Source organism: Natator depressus, chromosome 14 (genome assembly GCF_965152275.1).
Source record: "Natator depressus isolate rNatDep1 chromosome 14, rNatDep2.hap1, whole genome shotgun sequence".
NCBI lineage: Eukaryota > Metazoa > Chordata > Testudines > Cheloniidae > Natator > Natator depressus.
This window is the reverse complement of record NC_134247.1, coordinates 47,449,542-47,469,356: the sequence shown is the minus strand read 5'-3', so window position 1 is coordinate 47,469,356 and position 19,815 is coordinate 47,449,542. Positions and strand designations below refer to the sequence as shown.

Genomic DNA, 19,815 nt, shown 5'->3' with positions numbered 1-19,815 from the left:
GACATCTAACGTGGTAACGTCTTACACGCCGCACTAGCCTCCGTCCCATTTCTGTGCACTCCAGCGGAAACGGTGCTGGTTTCTCTGTGATTTCAATTACTAAGAGGACAGTTTCTTCTTTTTCGGCAAGGTGCGCTTCCTATCTGGAGACAGTCAGACCGGGAGCGAGGTGTACGTTTTTACCAGTGAGGGTAACTAACCATTGGAACAATTTACCGACGGCTGGGGTAGATTCTCCACCCTGACCATGTTTAAATCACAGCTGGCTGGTTTTTTCCGAGATCTGCCCCATTATTGATCGTAGGGCCGGTCTCTGGCCTGTGCTATCCAGGGGGTCAGCCAGATGATCACAGTGGTCCTGTCTGGCCTTGGACTCCCTCAGTCTCCATATACATGTGCTTTGCCTGGGACCCTCTGCATCTAAAGGCCTTGCCCGTAGGCCCGTGGCCTGGAGGACAGACGCGCCTTCACGCCTCGCGCAGCCTTCCCCAGCGGCTCGCCTTGCCGGGCGTTTCAGGCCACAGCCCCACACCCCACTGGTCTGAGCCATGTTACGGTCTTCTGCCATTTCCAGACTTCTGCCTGTGAATGCCACCGAACCAGAGCTGACCCCTCTGCCGGTCCTGGGCCTCTCCCCAGCCTTTGCAATCCGGCACCGCTAGCCCCACATCGGGCACTGCTAGCCCCACACGCTGCAGCCACTGGGCACTGCTGCATTAACCCCTCATCCACCAGCAACACCGACAGCGTCAGCTTTTCCAATCCTGGCAGAGGCTTTGATCCCCCCGGAGTTTCCAGCTCTGCTTGTGGGGGTGACAGACTGTCTCTGCCATCCCTGCCCGGGCGGGAGGGACCAGCTGGGGCTGCTGGGCCCCTCTTCTTCCCCTCCCATCAGTGACAGGCTTGGCCTGGCTACAGGTCCAGTTGGGGGGGACACACCTCAGCCCTGCTCGGGGTCCCAGCAATCAGGAGACGCCCCCTCCCATCCTGGGGGCGCCTGTTTCATCCCTCTGGCATCAGCACAATTCCATCGGACACTCATCAGCTGCCTCCCATCCCTCCCCAATGCAAAGCATTCACAGCCTCGGCATCCAGATCTGAGAAACAAACCCTGCCACCCCCAGCCCTGTACCGCCGTCCTCCCACACTCCCTCCTGCCCCTACCTCCCCGCCACTGCAGGGATGAGGGACTCACAGCCCCCACCCCATCCTCTCTGGGTCAGCTGCTAGCTCTCAGTCCATGACTCTCACCCTCAGCCAACAGAAACCCCGCAGCCCCCAGCCCTGTACCGCCGTCCTCCCATGCTCCCTGCCTGCCCCTACCTCCCCACACTGCAGGGATCAGGGACTCATGGTCCCCCCCCACACACCCCTCTCAGCCTCTCACTCCCGGTCCGTGACTCTCGCCCTCAGCCGACAGAAACCCTGGAGCTTCCCGACGCAGCGACTCCTGGTCTTTTCTACATGGTTTATTGATCACTTGCAGGGTCCATCCAGCACTGAACTCTCTGGGGAGGGGGAAGAGGAGAAATGAGGCAAAGGGATGCGCAGGAGAGACCTCGCTGGACTCCTGGCCCGGTCGGGCGGCCTCGGCCATCCCGGGACGACGTCATCGGCCTTTTATCCACTGAACTAGAATGGAACGCCTCATCATAAATACAGCTTGTTAAATACAGCTGGGAAGGGGGTGACAGCACTTGCCAAGTCCCCCAGGCAGCAGGGAGCTCTGACAAGGGCTCTGGGGTACCACTGACAGGGTGCACAGTGCCACGTTCCTTGGGGAGACACGGAGAAATGAGAGCGAGTGGGACTGGCTCTCCGTCCTACCAGCCAAGCCCCGGCACAGCCCATCACATGCGAGCCACCCCAGCACCCAGCTCCATGGGGAGCACCAAAGGGAGAGGGCAGCGCCCCCCAGGACACGGCTCCAGCCAGGCAGGATGCAGCCCCCGTGTTTTCCATGGCTGGGGAATCAGAGGGAGGTGGCAGGTTCCGGGACCCAGCCGTGAGGAGGAGCTGATCTGGGATGCCTGGGCTTGGCAGAGCCAGAGGAGGGGTCTGATCAGCTGCTAGCAGGGATGGGGTGGCCGGATACTAGGGAGAGGCGTGAGGGAATAGGGGAGCGCACCCCTCACTCTGGCTGGCTCTAGCAGAGCGGCAAGGGGGTCTCCTGCCCCGCGTGGCGTCTCTGGTGGGCGGGGACCAGGGGACCAGCCGGGCCTAGCAGGGCGGCGATGGGGTCTCCTGCCCCGCGTGGCGTCTCTGGTGGGCGGGGACCAGGGGACCAGCCGGGCCTAGCAGGGCGGCGAGGGGGTCTCCTGCCCCGCGTGGAGTCTCTGGTGGGCGGGGACCAGGGGACCAGCCGGGCCTAGCAGGGCGGCGATGGGGTCTCCTGCCCCGCGTGGCGTCTCTGGTGGGCGGGGACCAGGGGACCCTAGCAGGGCGGCGAGGGGGTCTCCTGCCCCGCATGGCGTCTCTGGTGGGCGGAGAGGCCGGCGCCGCGCTGGACACTCTCCCCGCACTCGGGGCAGGGGCAGGCTCGGGGCCCGGTGTGGGTCCTCTGGTGGCGGCTGAGGTTGGAGCTCTGGCTGAAGGTTTTCTGGCAGCGGGGGCAGTGGAAGGGGCGCTCGCCCGTGTGCAGAATCAGGTGGGTGACCAGGTTGGAGCTCTGGAGGAAGCGCTTGCCGCACTCGGGGCAGCGGTAGGGCCGCTCGGCCGCGTGGGTGCGCCGGTGCCGGTTGAGGGTGGAGCTCTGGGCGAAGGCCCGGCCGCACTCGGCGCAGGCGTAGGGCCGCTCGGCCGTGTGGACCCGCCGGTGCGTCACCAGGGTGGACTTGACGCCGAAGCCCTTCCCGCACTCGGGGCAGCGGTGGGGCCGCTCGCCCGTGTGGACGCGCCGGTGCCGGTGCAGGTGGGAGCTGTGGCTGAAGCGCTTGCCGCAGTCGGGGCAGCGGTAGGGCCGCTCCCCGGTGTGGACGCGCCGGTGCATGGCCAGGTGGGAGGTGCGGCGGAAGCGCTTGCCGCAGTCGGGGCAGCGGTAGGGGGTCTCGGCCGTGTGGGTGCGCTGGTGCCGGATCAGGTTGGAGCTCTGGGCGAAGCGCTTGCCGCACTCGGCGCAGGCGTAGGGCTCCTCGCCCGTGTGGACGCGCCGGTGCGTGGTCAGGTCCGAGCTCTGGCTGAAGCCCTTCCCGCACTCGGGGCACTTGTAGGGCCGCTCCCCCGTGTGCACGGTCTGGTGCCGGAGCAGGTGCGCGCTCTGGCCGAAGCCCTTCCCGCACTCGGGGCAGGTGAAGAGTCTGTCTCCCAGGGAGGCTCTGGGCTGGGCCGCGGTCCTGTGGGGGCCTGTTAAATCTGCCCTGTACGGCGCGGACTCGCCCGGTCTCTCCGCCTCCTGACGCTCGCAGGCTGCTCCCCGCTGAGGACTCTGGGAACTTCCCGGTAACGTCCCATACAGTTCTGCTGGCTCCGGACCGTCCTGTTCGGGATTCTCCTCGGTCTCACTCATCAGCCCCTCGGCTGCCGGGAGAGAATCCAGACACGGGTCAGTCTCGACTCGGAAAGGGGGGTGGCAAAGCAAAGAACATTCCCCTGTGGCTGGGAATCTGCCCCTCAGGGAGAGACCCGAGCCGGGAGCCCTGCGGGGATCAGCGCTCATTTCAAAGCAATGCACTGACGTCCCCAGCCCGTCTGGCTGGGGAGATGATTCGCAGCTGCTGTGCTGCCTTCCTGAGTCTGCAGACAGGGAGCCGGGTGTCTGGGCTGCTGCTCCCCAGAGCTTCCCCAGCAGCAGAAGCAAAGGGAAATTGGCAAGAATCTGGTCAGTTTCAGCGCTGCTGTGAGAGGGATCAGGTCAATTTCACCCTGTCCCTGCTGGGAGGCTCTGAACTTGGAGCTATTCACCAGGGGGACAAACAGACAGACAAACACACTAGGATCTAGGGATGACGGATGGATGGGGTAGGAGCTAGGGATGGGACTAGACAGACGTCTCCCTTCCTGCAGCACGTGGCCATCACATTTCCAGGCAGCACCTGGCTGCAGGAGCTCCCTGAGGCCCCCACCGGCTTAAATTGTCACAGATTTTCAGAAAGAAAATAATCCCTAGCTACAAGGCAGGTCGTGGTCATTATCCCCATCTGTACAATGGGGAAACTGAGGCACTGCCCCCCAAACGCAAACCCAGCTCTCCTGACTCGCAGGCCAGAGCTGTATCCACTAGGCCTCCCGGTGCCTTTGAAGTGAACTGAATAAGGGCACAGCCAAAGCGAGCACAGGAGCAAACCCCAGGCGTCAGGGCACCCGAGCCATAGGGCGGGGGGTCTCTGAGAACAGGCAGCGTGAGCCAGCCGCTGTCCTCTGGTTCGGGACTCCGGGCTCTGTTCCCGGCCCTGCTGCCGGGTGACCCTGCACAAGCCACGTCCCCTCTCTGGGCCCGCTTCCCCTCCCGCCCTGTGTCCGTCCGGCCTAGTCAGACTGGGAGCTGTGCAGGGCGGGGCAGCCTCTGCGGGGGTCGTACAGCACCCAGCGCGGTGGGGTCCCGGCCCACGAGCTCTGCTAATGCAAATAGTAATAACGACACCCCATGTTGGGGGGTTTGCCCCGGTTTCCGACTCGGTTTAAGCGATTCCTCACCTGTGCGGGCGTCTCTCGGGGTCTCCTCAGCACCCCGGGGACCCGGGACCCACCGCTCTGCCCCTCGCTCCATCCAGGAGAGCACGTCCGGCCCAGGGATGAGAAATCCTGCTCGGGGGACGGGGACAGGCGAGATCAGGGCTGGGGACGTAGCCCCACGTTTGTCACGTGGAAGGGTCCGTGATTCTAATGGAGCCCCTTTTCGGGCTGGCCCAGGGCGCAGGGAGTGGGGTGGAGAGATACAGAGCTCGACCGGTCTGACCCGGGGCGCGGGGATTGGGCAGGATATTGGGGGGATGGGCCCGTGGGGCTGACCTGGGGGGCAGGGAGGGGACGGGATACCGGGCTGGATGGGCTCATGGGGGTGACCCGCAGGGCAGACAGGGGGCAGGATACCGGGGGGGATGGGCCCATGGGGCTGACCCAGGGGGCAAGGAGGGGGCAGGATACCGGGCGGGATGGGCCCGGGGGGCAGGGAGGCGGATACCACCCCGGGGGGTACCACAGCCCCAGGGGTCTCACTGTCCCCGCTACAGACACCCAGGGTGGGGGGGCTCTGGGAGGGCCGGGGGGGCTGTGGGATGTTCAGATCTCAGTCTCCCCCCTGCCCGGTGCCCATCAGCCGGTGGGGGCTGCTCCTGCCCGCCCCCTTCCAGCCCCCCCACCTCCACACGCCCCCCCCGCGGCCCCCCCGCACCTGCCGGCCCCGGCTCAGCAGCTCCCCCGGCGGAGCTCGGCGCTGCGCGGCCCAGGGGCGGCTCCAGCCCAGCGCGGCCCCCGGGCTCCCCCCGCCCGGGCCGGGCGCAGCAGCGGGGCCGGGCGCGGATGCAGCCGCGGCGCTGACCCAGGAAGCCCAACCCCCGGGCGGGGGGGCGGGGAGAGCGGCCCCCGGGATGGGGGGGCATGGACCCGCCCCCGGACCCGCCTCTCCCGGGCGGTTCCCACCCTCCCGGAGGGGCCTGGAGGCTCCCGGAATCACAGACCCGTGTCTGGGGGGGAACCAGCAGGACCAGGGCCAAGCAAAGCGCCTGCCCAGCTCTGGCTGCTCCCCAATCCCATGCTGGGCCCCCCAGTCCTGCAGCCCCCTGCCCCCACCCGCTCAGCTCCCCTGCTCCAGGGCTGCCTGCCTGAGCAGCAAGGGGGGGCTGGACGGGGCACCCAGATACCCCGGGGTTGGGGCGCTCGCCTGGGAGACCCGTCTGCAATTGCCAGCTCGCCCCGGGGGGCCTGGGACAGCTTGGGCCAGGCCCTCAGCCTCTGGGTCCTGCCGGCCATGGGGTGACACCCCAAGATTCATGTATTAGACACTGGGACCTCAGAGCGACCCGCATGACCCCAAAGAGCCGCCGGGGTGTGAAGTCCTTGTTTCATTCCCTCCAGTCTCTCCCCAGTGAAGCAGGGTCACAGGGGAGCTGTGGGGTGTGTGGGGGTGTGTGTTATTCTCACAACAAACATGCTAACAACTGGCAAGTTGATCAGGTCACTGGCTAAGAACACAGGAAAAGCCGGCTGGCGGGTTAATAACCGAGCCGGGTTAATAATTCAATCACGGGGCGTTTTCCTACCGGGAGCTGGAAAGAGCCGCAGGAGATGGGGTGAGCAGGCCCTCGGGGCGTGCGAGCCGCAGTCCGAGTATCCCTGCCCCAGAGCCCGCGAGGCTCAGACACGCTGGGAACGGGGGCCGGGTACGTCCCTTGGAGAGACAGAGGGGTTGACACCCGTATCGGACCCCTGCTCCGGCCTGGCTGGGATCAGCAGGGGTGTGGGGGAGCAGAGAGGCCACAGGGGAGCCCAGCGGGGGCTGCACAAGGCCTGGCTGGGCCATGGGGCCGGCCTGCGTGTGGATCACGCAGGGGAACTCCCCAGCCGGCGTAGCGGGGCCTGTCACGTAGGGAGCTCCCGGGGGAGGGATCCGAAACTCAGCCTTGGGGCGAAACCTTCCAGGCCTACGCGGGTCACAGAGCAGAACAAGCAGGTTATACGGTGTCGCCGATAAACCCCTCAAGAGCATTTTCTGGGGGGCCCATCGCCCCGTTTACACTCCTGTTCTCTCAGACAAAGGACTCAGGGCGACTGGGAAACGCAAAGCCGCTTTAGTCCTCCTGGTTCGGGCAGGAAAACCCCAAACAGCCCCGGCCCTGAGTGCCAGGGCCCGGTTCTGGATGCTGCATTTCAACCCCGCCCCAGGCCCTTCCCCGCGCCCCGTCCTTCCTTCCTGAATGAGAGGAAACCCGGCTGCCCGTTTTACTAACTGACACTATGGGCCAATTAACCCAGAAGCTAGAGAAAGAAACGCAGAGCTGGTCCTAGGGGAGTGACCATGTGCTGGAGGTAGAAAGAAGGGTAGCATGGGGAAAACACTGGGCTATATCGCAGGACGCCTGGGTCCTATTCCTGACTCTGCCACTGAGCTGCTGGCTGACCTTGGGCAAGTTACTCAATCTCTCCGTGCCTCATCTCCCTACTTGTGAATGGGGAGAACTTCTGCTTTGCCTGTTTAGAGTGTAAGCTCCTCGGGGCAGGACTGTCTCTTCCACGGGTAGGGCCAGCCGCTGGCACCGGGGGCCCTGGTCCCTGAGACGCTATGGTAATACAATGGCAGTTAGCAGAGGCCCTCGACGGCGGAGATCTGACGAGTCCGTGTCGCGTCACCTGGAATAGGGCAGCTTCCCTTTAACCAGCCCGTGAGCCTCCCGAGGCACTCACCGTGCTCTGCGCGTCGGAAGCTGCCAGAACCCAGCCAGGGCCGCGTCTCCGTGTCGTTAACAAACACGGGGGGTTGGGGCCCAGGTTACTCTTGTGTAATGAGCGAATGACACGACGCGCCCAATCAGAGACCCAGCCCTGGAGACCCCAGTGCAACCTCGGCTCCCTTCCCGTGGGCCTGTCCGACGCCCCGGCCCTCTGCACCCTTCTCCCCCCAGCTTTTCATTTACCACCGGCTGACGCTAGCTTAACCAAAGGACAGAAACTGTGAACGTACGGAGCCAGCCTGTCCCGGAGACGCTGGTGAGCTGCTGTGACACCAGCCAGGCCATCCCCGCTAACCAGCATTTACACGCCCAGCTGGCTTGGGCCTGCAGAGATCGGTCAGTCGGCGGGGCTGATAGGCGGAGGGGCCAGATCCCCAGCCAGTGTGAATCCACACAGACCCCACTGGGGCTGGGGCCGATTCACGCCAGACGGGGACCCGGCCCCACCGACCCCACTGGGGCTGGGGCCGATTCACGCCAGCCAGGGACCGAGCCCCACCGACCCCATTGGGGCTGCGGCTGATTTACGCCAGCTGAATCCAGGTCTCTGGGCACCGGGTGGCTCTGCCGGACACCCCAGCCTCGGCCCCTGCGGGCTCAGGGATCAACCCCTGCTGCTTCGTGCCCTGGCATGCCGGGCTGGTAAAGTCTCTCTGGACAGAACCAGGGTTGGGATAGTAACTTCCTGGCTCTGTCCGACCGCTGGAAATCAGCTGGGTCCTGAGAGCAGAAGAAATGTCTGTTTGGAGCCACTTCACCTCCTGGCTGGCACCCCCTGCACCCAGCGTGGAGGAGGGGCTGGTCGGGGCTTTCCCTCCCCTCCCCCCCAGGCTGCTGGAGAGGGCCAGCAGTGGTGAGGGGGAGCCTGTCGGGGGGCTGGGTAGCCAGGGGGTCAGCGATCACCTCAGGGCACCATGCCCGGACTCCCCGGCGCTGTTGGGGCATTTGTAGGGGCACTGCCTGGTGTGCATCCTCTGGTGCCGGGTGAGCCCCGAAACCTGGCCAAAGCTTTTCCTGCAGACGGGGCCCTGGAAGGGGCACTCGGCTCTGTGGGTGCGCTGGTGGGTGATGAGGGTGGAGCTGGCCCCAGGGGCCCTCCCACAGTGGGGGCGCTCGCCCATGTGGGTCCGGCGGGGCTTGACCTGCTGGGCGCTGTGGCTGAAGCCCTTCGCACTCTCGGGACAGCAGAAGGGCGTTCGCCCACGTGGACGCGCTGGTGGGGGACGAGGTGGGAGCTCACCCGGAACCCCTTCCCGCAGGCCGGGCACTTGTAGGGTTTCTCCTCCGTGGGCAGGCTCCGGTGCCGGGTGAGGTCAGAGCTGTGAGCAACGCCTTTCCCACACTCAGGGCACGCGTAGGGACGCTCCCCTGTGTGTACGCGCTGATGCCTGGTCACGTCTGAGCCCAGGGCGAAGCCTTTCCCGCAGTCGGGGCGTTTGTGGGGTCTCTCCCCCGTACAGACGGCCTGGTGTCTGAGAAGGTGGGCGCTCTGATGGAAGCTCCTCCCGCAATCCTGGCCCCGGTACAGCCTGTCTCATTCTCTGTCCCAGACTCATTCCCTTGGGATTGTCCCAGCACCATCCCACCCGGTTCCGCTCACTCCCGATCCTCCTTCTGGGGATGCCCCTCCTCGCTCCTGCTCGCCGGCCCGTCATCTGCAGGATTCAACGCGTTAAAGCTCCCAGCCTGGCTGGGCGGGAAGCAGAATCCAAATGGGGATCCCAGCACCACCTTCCTGAGTCTGCAACCAGCCCACCTGGTGCCTCTGCGTGCTCAGAGCCTCCCCAGCCGCAGCAGAGGGAAATGGGCCCAGAACCGGGACTCTCACACAGCTGCCTTTGAAATCAGCCAGGTAAAGCACTGGGACGTCCGGCACTTACAGCCTGTTCCACGCATGGCTCTGGCACCGTTCCTGGGCTTCTCTCTAGCTGCCACGCGGTTCCCGGCCCCCAGCCGGAGCCCAGCCACCTCCCGGCTCAGCACCTTCCCCTGACCTGGCTTGGAGTGCGATGGGGAGTGGGAGCTGATGGGACAGGCAGTCCCTGCTCAGCCAGGAGGAGGGACCCGTGCAATGGGGAGGGGGCTGATGGGAGCTGTACCCCCCAGCTTTGCAGATCCGTCACACCTCTCTCCTGAACTGGGATTGAAACATCCGTCCTGTCTCCTCCGGGCGGGAGTCGCTCGGACTCCCGTGAGCTTGAGCCAGGCCACCCGCTGCCCTGGGTTACAGTCACTCCAGTTAGTCAGCGTCCCATGCCATGAGCCTCCCCCATGGGGGAGTTCTTGGTCCCCCGCGTAGGGTGAGGACTGGGGAATTCGGGGACACATGCGTGCTGAATTAATCTTTACATAGCAGGGGTAGTCGTTGGACTTTGCCAAAGTCCAAATTTCTTGGTCAAGGAGGAGTCGAGGTCCAGACTCCAGAGACAAGAATAAACAACAACAACAAGAAGTCAATAGATTTCAGGGTCCATGAAAACTACGGGGTTGTATGTTCTGTTGTAGGAATCTGGCCCCGGTCCCAGTTCGATCGGATGCGCGGGGCCCCGCTGTAATTACCCCGGGGTATGGGACAGAGCTACGCAGACCCCGCAGCCCCCCGGAGCGGGGTCAGGTCACTAGCCCAGGGACCTACAGGGACAATCGGGTTTATAACTTCAGCCTGCCCGGGAAGTAGTCACGAAAAGTCAGTCAGGTTATTCTGAATCAGGGTGTTACAGGCAGGTGCGCAAAACCCAGACAGTTCAACCGAAAAGGACGACTGATACGGCCCTGGGGCTGTGTGTGTTAAGGGGTGAACTTAATAAATACGAAAACAGGGGAACGAAGTGACTTACACTAAGTTTGCCCGTAGGGAAATAAATTTAATTTATTACATAATGACGAGGGGCTGGGCTGGGCCGCCCACCACCCGCTTTGCGGGGCCTCAAAGAAAGAGACGTTGGGGGGAAAAACAAAACAACCAGATGGGTCTACTGGAGCGAGTTTCCCCACCCTGGCTGCCACCCCCGTCTCCTGGGATCTCGACCCCGAGAAATGCCGACCCAGCCCGGGCCAGAGAGCGGGACCCAGAGGACACGGCCACCTCCCCCAGCTCCAGCCAAAGCCCAGACAACACCTGGGCTGAACAGGATTGGACGTCTGGCTCCAGCCCGTCTCAGCTCCCTTCTCCTGTCCCGTCACAGCCAGCTCTGACGCACCCAGGAGACGCTCGGAGGAAGGGAGTTTCCTCTCCCGGGCGGATGGGAAGGGGACCAGGGACGCTGTGACAAGGAAAGCCTGGCTGGCTTCGTACTTCACGCTGCGAAGGCTTTACCGGCTTGGCCTTTCTTGCGGCGTGCTCAAGAAAAGGTGCCCTGGCGCTGAGCGGGCAGAGGTCTCTGCCCCCCTCCAACGCCGTGGGGCGAGAGTGGACAGCGTTAGCGCCTTGGGCCCCTTCACGCCGGGCCGGCCGGGGGCTGCCGAGCCAGAGGAGCCCCCGACCGGCCGCCCCCGGTGCCGGCGAGCCGGGGGGCCGGCCGGGGGTCAGTCCCCGGCGTGCAGCCGCAGGTGGGCCCGCAGGTTGGCGAGCTGGCTGAAGCGCTTGCCGCAGCCGGGGCACTGGTGGGGCCGCTCGCCCGTGTGGACGCGCTGGTGGGTCAGCAGGTTGGCCCGCTGGTTGAAGCGCTTGGGGCAGCGGGGGCAGGGGTAGGGGCGCTCGCCCGTGTGCAGCACCTGGTGGGTCAGCAGGTTGGAGCTGCGGCTGAAGCGCTTGCCGCACTCCAGGCAGCGGTAGGGCCGCTCGCCCGCGTGGACCCGCCGGTGCCGGTTGAGGGTGGAGCTCTGGGCGAAGCGCCGGCCGCACTCGGGGCAGGCGAAGGGCCGCTCGGCCGTGTGGACCCGCCGGTGGCTCACCAGGGTGGACCGCACGCTGAAGCGCTCGCCGCAGTCCGGGCACTGGTGGGGCCGCTCGCCCGTGTGGACGCGCCGGTGCTGCGCCACGTCCGAGCGGGTGCGGAAGCCCTTGCCGCAGTCGGGGCAGGGGCAGGGGCGCTCGGCCGTGTGGGTGCGCTGGTGGGCCAGGCGGTGCGAGCTGCGCCGGAAGCGCTTGCCGCACTCGGGGCAGGGGTAGGGGGCCTCGGCCGTGTGGCCGCGCTGGTGGACGAGGAGCTCCGAGCTCTGCCGGAAGCGCCTGCCGCACTCGGCGCAGTGGAAGGGCTCTTCGCCCGTGTGGAGCCGGCGGTGGGTCACCAGGTCCGAGTTCTGCCGGTAGCTCTTCCCGCAGTCGGCGCACTGGTAGGGCCGCTCCCCGGTGTGCACCGTCTGGTGCCGGATGAAGTGCGAGCTCTGCGTGAAGCTTTTCCCGCACTCCGGGCAGGTGTAGAGTCGCCCTGGCCGGGCCGTGGCTTCGCTGAGGTCCGTTGTGTCGCCCCCGCGGGGAGCGGATTCACCCCCACTCTCCTCCGCGGGGTTCCCCTCCTGCCCCTCGGAGGCCTTCCCCGGCTCCGGACTCCAGGAAACGTCCCCTGGCAGCGTCTCGTTCACCACTCCTGGCTGGGTTGCCTCCTCCTCGTTCCCACGTGCTGGAAGAAAGACAGAATCCAGACACCCGTCACTCCCTGCGCTGGACTCCTCAGGTAAGGGGAACAAACCCAAGGTGTAAAAAATCCCCTGGCTGCTGTGACGGCCCCTGGTGGGAGGAGAGGCCCCCGGCCGGGAACTCCCACAGGAGTCAAGCTCTCATTTCTGGCCCTTCTTGTTGGGAGGCTGATTTTGTAGGGAGCCAGGTGAGGCCGCACTGCCTTCCTGAGTCTGCAGACAGGCAGCCTGGTGCTGCTCAGAGATCCCCCGGCAGCCGGAAATTGAGAGACACAGGCCATTTTCAGGGCCGTTTCCTGTGGGCTGCTGCGACACTGCCAAGAGTCAGGCGGATTTCACTCCGGCAGCGCTGCAGGGGCTCCCAGTGCGGGGCCGGGGGGTAGACTGGATACACTAGGATCCGGCTCTGGGCGAAGCGCCGGCCGCACTCGGGGCAGGCGAAGGGCCGCTCGGCCGTGTGGACCCGCCGGTGGCTCACCAGGGTGGACCGCACGCTGAAGCGCTCGCCGCAGTCCGGGCACTGGTGGGGCCGCTCACCCGTGTGGACGCCCGTGTCCGTGTGGATGGACAGATAGTGCAGGGTCTGGGGACGAGACCGGACCTGTCTCCTTGGCCGCAGCCAGTGGCCGCCAGGTTCCCCACACCCCTGACTGGAGCATTGCCGGGAGTCCCAGGATCAGCTTCTCGCGCCCATGTCAGCGCTTTAGAAATGAGCTTAGAAACGACCCTGCAAGTCCCAGGATGTCGGCGGGGCGGGCGTGGGAGCGATCCATGAAAGCGGCCGCGCTGCCGGGCACCGGGCACAGCCGGCCAGAGAGGCTGGGTGACTAGTCAGTGTCAGCGCGACCCCCACGCGTCACCCCAGGGGAATCACCGGTGCGATGGGTGCTGAGGGGCAGTGCGGTCTGATGGGTCAGACACACAGAGCTCACGGCCAGAAGGGACCCAGCCAAAGATCCCTTTAGTAGCTGCTACTTTCCCCCCTCCCAGGTACTTAACCACCACAAACAAGTCACTCTTCTGCCTTTGCAGTCCCGGGCTCTATTCCCGGCTCCATCGCCGGCTGCTACGTCCTCTCGCTGGGCTTCTCTTTGCCCTCACACCCCTCCTCTCGCTGCCTTTCATGCTGCCGGGTCCGCGGGGCAGGGACTGTCTCTCGCTAGCTGTATGTCCAGCTCCGAGCACAATGGGCTCCGGACCTGAGTCCGGGCTAGATGCTCATCACACAAATCTGGAAGGTCTGTAAATCCCCTGCTGTTACTGCCCAGGATTTAAAGGCTCCAGGAAGCCAGGGGTGAATTTCTGAGCTGGTTTAAGCGATTCCTCACCTGTGCGGGCGTCTCTCGGGGTCTCCTCAGCACCCCGGGGGCCTGGGACCCACAGCTCTGCCCCTCGCTCCATCCGGGAGAGCGCGTCCGGCCCAGGGATGAGAAATCCTGCTCGGGGGACGGGGACAGGCGAGATCAGGGCGTGCGATGCAGCAGGAGAATATCTGCTACAGGGAATGTCCCGTGATTTGAACCCAGCCCCGGCCTGCTCCGGCCCGGGGGACCTGGCCTGACCTGGGGCACAGAGAGGGGGCAGGACACCGGGCGAGATGGGCCCGTGGGGCTGACCAGGGACGCAGGGAGGGGGCGGGAGGGGCCCGTGGGGCTGACCCGGGGGGCAGGGAGGGGAATACCACCCCAGGGGGGTACCATTGTCCCCACTACAGACACCCAGGGCGGTGGGGGGGTCTCTGGGAGGGCGGCGGGGGGGCGGGGGCTGTGGGATGTTCAGATCTTTGTCAGACACACACACACGCCAGGCGCTGCCTCCCGCCCGGGGAGAAACACCCCAAGGGACGCTAGTGGGGGCTGCTCCTGCCCCATGGCTGGATGGGGTCTGTGCCGCCCCCCACTTCCTTCCGCCCCTTCCAGCCCCCCCACCTGCCCTACTCCCCCGGTATCCCGCCCGGCCCCGGCCCGCGGTCCCGCACCGCCCCTCGCGGCCCCCCCGCACCTGCCGGCCCCGGCTCAGCAGCTCCCCCGGCGGAGCTCGGCGCTGCGCGGCCCAGGGGCGGCTCCAGCCCAGCGCGGCCCCCGGGCTCCCCCCGCCCGGGCCGGGCGCAGCAGCGGGGCCGGGCGCGGATGCAGCCGCGGCGCTGACCCAGGAAGCCCAACCCCCGGGCGGGGGGGCGGGGAGAGCGGCCCCCGGAATGGGGGGGGGGAGCAGCCGATGGACCCGCCCCCGCTGCTGGGAGGGGAGCGGCACAGGCAGGGCCCGTCGACACCGCACCGCACACCCGGGGCTGCGGCCCCTGCTAGTGCGCTCGGGGCAGATCTGGGGCCGGGGGCTCGGGGAAGGCGGGGACGGGGCCCTTTGTGCAGGGTCCGCGCCCCGCCTGGCCCCCGGGTCCCTGTCGCCCGCTGCCCCTGGCTCAGGAGTGGGTGTCCCAGAGCCCACCACGGTCCCCGGGGAACAGCTGGTGGAACCTGCCCCCACCCCCCACCTGCCCCCCAGGGGAGAGAGAGACAGGGCTGGCATGGGGGGGCTGTGGGCCCTGCTTTGCAGGGGGTCCAGGAGGGGGAGCCGGTGTTTGGGGTGGGGGGGGAACAATCTCTCACCCCACAGTCCTGGGCACCCCCAGATCCCTTGTTCTGCCATTGACTGAAACACCCCTTCCCTCCCCGTAGGCAGCGTCTACACTAGGGCGCAGCCAGGGGAGTGTAGACGTGCCCCAGCCACCGTCTCCTCTTCCCCCACCGGCCAGCCAAGCCGTGAGCGGGGACAGGGCGCCCGGCTGCCTGTCCCCCCCTCACCACAATCCGCCGGAACCCCCTGGCCCCCACTCACCCCTAGCCCCCAGCTCTGTGGAGGGCTGCGAAGGGTGCTGAAGAGGTGCCAAGGGTGGCTGGGTGGGTGCTGGGCCAGCTGATGGGTGGGTGCTAGGGTCCCTGGGTGGGGGACCTGGGCCGGGGGCAGAGACTCTGTCTGTGCAGAACCCCGCTGGTCCGCAGGCAGCCCTGGGCACGTCCCGAGCAGGAGACCCCCAAGCCAACGCAGTGGGGTGTGCTGAGCCAGGAAGGCCTGGGGGAGGCATCAGTAACTCAGCCATGGGGCGACACCTTCGGGGCTGTGAACTCACAGTGCCGACGGGGCGCCAGGGATCCCAGCCGGGTCTCTGCCCAGGCCATAGGGAGTCTCTGCCCCCATGGGAGTCCCATTTACACCCGTCGTCTCCAGAAAAAGGCTGTGAAGCCCCTGGAGACGCCCATGCTGGGGAAGGGGGTGCTGGGGCCAGGGGTGTCTGGTTCAGGGTCTGCTTTCCCCACCCAGTAGCTGTGGGGCGGGTGGGGAGACCAGCTGGATTGGGGGGCTGCTCTTCCCCCTCGGCCCTCAGCCATGGGGCCTGGCCCGGCTCCAGGCCCAGCCTGGGGGCTTCCCCACCACTTCCCTACACAGCTCAGGCTCTCAGCAATCGGGGGCACCCCTCTCCCTCCCCGGGGGGTGTCTGACACGCAGGGCAAACCCTTCCGACACTCGTCAGCTATTTCCCGTCTCCCCACAGTGCAGCCAGTTCCCAGCTCCCAGCCTGCGTCCGGCTCTGAGGAGCAAACCCTGCAGAATCCCAGCTCCAAATCTCCCCGCTCCCACCCTCTGCCTCTTCCTGCCACCCCCTGGCGACAGCTCTCGTGGCTGCGGGGATCCGGGTCTCACTGTTCCCTCCATCGCTCGACTGTTGATACGAATCCTGGCCCCGACTCAGAGGATCTGTGTGTTTCATACATTTTTATTGCTCATTCTCGGAGTCCCTCATAATTACACTGAGACTGGAAGCTGTCTGGGGCAGGGACTGTGAGTTTTCTTTGTACAGCACCTGGCGCAGTGGGCTCCGTAACTGGACTGCCTCGGTGCTACGGTGATAAAGAAATAATCATCATTCGACCAGCCCTGAACTCGCATGGGCTGACTGAGAACAATGGGGGCAGTAGGAGAAATTAGGCAAAGAAACCCGAGAGGGACGCGACAGTTGCTGAAATGAACCCCCCAGATCGTTCTGTGCTGGGTCCTGACACACCCCAGTGCAGGGAGGGGAGAGGCACCGTCCGCACCATCCAGAGTGAAATCCCAGAGCGGCTCCAGATCTGGGGAACGCACCGTCCCGTTGTCCTGTGATCCCCCTGACCCGGCTTCCCACAGCGCCTCCTGCTGATTGGTCAGTCAGTCGTTTGACACACTCACTTCCCCTCTGCGAACGAGCCTCCCCCAGCCGGGGAAAGGCTCAGAAACTTCACCCCGACGGAGACGGGGACTGACGCCTCCATCGCGTTTCCTGCCGCGGCTCTGACTCCACCAAACGCTCTTTGCTCCCGGTCACTTTCGTTACCCGGTCGCCGGCTCCATGATGCTCTTACAGCCATTGATCGGCTGGTCCTTGGGGAAAGTGCAGACCGGAGAGTTCTGCAAAATGTCGGCCATGTATTAATCGCCTTGGCGTTTACAGAACAGCAAGAACCACAGAGCGTCCGAGAGAGCCGCCCGAGTCAGCCAAACAGCCGAGAGCCGCCCGCACCGACCGCCTGGAGGGGACTTCGTTCCAAGACCTGGGGTGGCCCTTCTCGGGTGCCACGCTGGGGAGCCACGTGCAGCTGGGAGGGAGGTGGGGAAATGTCTCGTGTGTAAGAGCCGGGCCTGGCCCGGGCTCCCTTCTCCCTGTCTCCGTGGCGGGGGGCAGGAGCGGGAGCTACCCAGATGGGTTGTTTTCTCCCCATCATTGAGGAGTCGTTGATTGGGGCTGCCCCACCTCTCCCGGGGGTTTGCGGAGCCAGAGGGGCCCCGCTCAGCAAGGGGGTCAGCAAGCTCCTGACCCTGCAGCCGGATGCTCGAGAGCCGATTGTCACTGGGTGTCCTGGGCGGGCGGGACAGCCGTTGCCAGGCTGGCCGCGGGCCTGGCCTGCTGGGCATGGGTCCACTGGTGCTTGGTGAGGGTCAAGCTGCAGCTGAAGCTGGCCCTGCAGACCGGGCAGGGGTAGGGCCGCTCGCCTGTGTGCACCCGGCGATGGGTGGCGATGTGGGAGCTGCGGCTGACGCTCTTCCCGCAGTCGGGGCGGGGTAGGGCCGCTCGCCCGTGTGGACGCGCGGGTGCCGTGCCAGGCTGGAGCTCTCGCTGAACTCCTTCAGGCAGCGTGGGCACCGGAAGGGGCGCTCGCCCGCGTGCAGCTGGTGGTGGGCCACCAGGTGGGAGCTGCGGGTGAAGCTCTTCTCGCACTCGGGACACTGGTAGGGCTGGTGGGGCCCCGGGCGTCGCCGGCTCCGCGCTCTCCCCCGCGTGGGCCTGCTGGTGGGCAACGAGGGCCGACCTGGCGCTGAAGCCCTTCCCGCAGGCTGGACACTTGTGCGGCTTGTCCTCCAGGTGGGTGTCCTGGTGCGACACCAGGGCCGACCTCTGCACGAAGCCCTTCCCGCAGTCGGGGCAGCGGTGGGGCCGCTCGCCGGTGTGGGTGCCCTGGTGGGTGGCCACGGCCGAGCTCTCCCGGAAGCCCTTCCCGCAGACGCGGCAGGTGTAGGGCCGCTCCCCGGTGTGGAGCCGCCGGTGGGTGGCCAGGGCTGAGCCGTTGCGGAAGCGCTTGGGGCAGTCGGGGCAGGCGTAGGGCCGGCCCCGCGTGCGGGCCCGCTGGTGCGTCACCACGTCCGACCGCTGCTTGAAGCATTTCCGGCACACGGGGCACCGGTGGGGCCGCTCGCCCGTGGGCGCCCTGCGGCGCGTGACGAGCGCCGAGCTCACCACGAAGCCTCGGCCGCACTCGGGGCAGGGGTAGGGGCGCTCCCGCATGTGCCTTCGCCGGTGGATGGTCAGGGCCGAGCGGGCGCTGAAGCTCTTCCCACACTCGGCGCACGTGGTTTCTTTCTCTCCCGCGGGGGCTCCTGGCTGGATTTCTGGTTCACGGGGGGCTGTGGCATCTCCCCCCAGCTCAGTAGATTTGCCCTGTCTCTCCTCCGGGGGGTTTCCCTGCTCTGGCCGGCTCTGACTCTCCCAGGCCTTCCCCAGGGCAGGACTCTGGGAACCGTTCCCGGGGGATCTGCCCGAAACCGCCCCGCGGGGCTCCGCTCACTCCAGCCCTGCCTGCTGGGCCTTCTCCTCCACGTTCCCACTTGCCGGCCCGTCACCTGCGGGGATAGAGAGAGAATCCAGACCCGGCTCAGGGCCTGTGCCGGGGACCAGGACATGGGGAACAAACCAAAATAACCACTGAGGAGACTGAAGGTTCGGGAGTCCTCACCCCCCTTCTCCAGAGCAGCAGGAGGGACCCACCCGGCCTCCAGGGCCCGTCCAAACACTCAGGGGAAGGGAGTGGCTGCTAGGAGCCTGGTGTGACGTCTGCTGTCCGCTGGGCACAATCCTGACCGCAGGGAGCGGAGCCAGGTCCGAGGGAGCCCGCAAGGCCTCTGTGGGAAGCTGTTTCCCTCCCTCCTGGGTTTTCTGGGAATTGGTTTCACTGATTCCTCACCTCTTAGGGCGGCCCTGGGGATCGTGTGTTCCTCAGAGGCTGGCAGCTCCAGGACCCAGGCCTCCTCCCCTCGCTCCAGCCGGGAGATCACCGCGGGTGTGAAAATTGGGAACCCTGCTCGAGAGAAAGAGGGAATCAGGGGGAATGAGGGATCGGGGCAGCGTCAGGGACCAAGACCAATCCCGGAGTGTCACCCGCGCGCGTGCGTGTGTGTGTGTGTGTGTGTGTGTGTGTGTACAAACTAATGAACAAAGAACAGGAGGACTTGTGGCACCTTAGAGACTAACCAATTTATCTGAGCATAAGCTTTCGTCATCCGATGACGTGAGCTGTAGGTCACGAAAGCTTAGGCTCAAATAAATTGGTTACTCTCTAAGGTGCCACGAGTCCTCCTGTTCTTTTTGCGGATACAGACTAACACGGCTGCTACTCTGAAACTAGTGAGCACAACACTTCTGCCCCCCGAAAGCTCTTGGGGTGGGGGTGGATTAGCATCTCCTCTGTGTTTCTGAATCACTTACCCCTGGGAGGGTTTGGGGGAGGTGGGGACAAACTCCCACAAGCTTTGAGGAAGCGAGGGGGCCTGGGAAGGATCCTGGGCAGGAGATGACAGGGGGCATGTTGGACACCCCCAAACCGCTGGTACCTGAGGGGGCAGGAGTACTTACCCAGCGAGGCCACTGTCTCGTAGTTCTCCCGCATGACGCCCCAGTAGAGAGCTCTCTGCCCCGGGCCCAGCAGAGCCCATTCGCCTTCCGTGAAATACAGAGCCAGGGGGGGTTTTAAGCCTTTTTGTTTGTTCGGTTTTATCACTTTACACATCGCCCTTGTGGGAGATGGGGGGGTCGGACGGTTATTGCCTGCCAGCAATGGGGAGACTGCGAACGTTAAAGCTTGGCAGCTGTCCGAACACAGCGTGTGGACACGGTGTGCCAGACCCCACAAGGGAACAGCCCCAAATCGAGCGCGGACACGGGCTCGGGCAGCTCGTTTCTTACCTTGCCCGGCAAACGTTTTCATTATTATCGACGGTAACATGGGGGGGGGTGTGTGTCAACGTTTCCTGACATTCACCAATAAAACTCTCGTCCCTTCCAAGGCCGGGTACAGGTACCCAGCCCGCACTGGGGGCCCAGGGCCCCACGCTGCCTGGGGTGGATCACAACGGTTCTATCCAGGGCCGAAAAATACCAACGATCCTAGGAGAGGCCAGACTGGGTCAGACCAAGGGTCCATCCGGCCCCGTGTCCTGTCTGCCGACACTGGCCGGTGCCAGGCCCCCTCAGGGAATGAACAGAACAGGGCAGTTCTCGAGGGATCCCTCCCCGGTCAGCCAATCCCGGCTCCTGGCAAACAACACC

General features: G+C 65.6%; 1 protein-coding gene across 4 annotated transcripts; it reads right to left on the bottom strand.

Moving 5' to 3' along the window:
- Positions 1 to 1,392: 1,392 nt before the first annotated feature.
- Positions 1,393 to 14,055, bottom strand: LOC141998235 (uncharacterized). 4 transcript variants are annotated; one of them, XM_074970922.1, is made up of 4 exons: positions 13,965 to 14,055; positions 13,292 to 13,399; positions 4,633 to 4,740; positions 1,393 to 3,516 (listed from the first exon to the last, which is right to left on the bottom strand). In XM_074970922.1, the coding sequence occupies exons 2-4, from the start codon at positions 13,362 to 13,364 to the stop codon at positions 2,435 to 2,437; spliced, it is 1,263 nt and encodes a 420-aa protein (XP_074827023.1). In that variant the 5' UTR covers positions 13,365 to 13,399; positions 13,965 to 14,055; the 3' UTR covers positions 1,393 to 2,434. The 4 variants fall into 4 exon arrangements, with proteins under 4 accessions (XP_074827023.1, XP_074827027.1, XP_074827025.1 ...); XM_074970926.1 differs by lacking the exons at positions 13,292 to 13,399; positions 13,965 to 14,055 and adding an exon at positions 11,280 to 11,353; XM_074970924.1 differs by lacking the exons at positions 13,292 to 13,399; positions 13,965 to 14,055 and adding an exon at positions 8,626 to 10,144.
- Between the last annotated feature and the right edge of the window lie 5,760 nt (positions 14,056 to 19,815).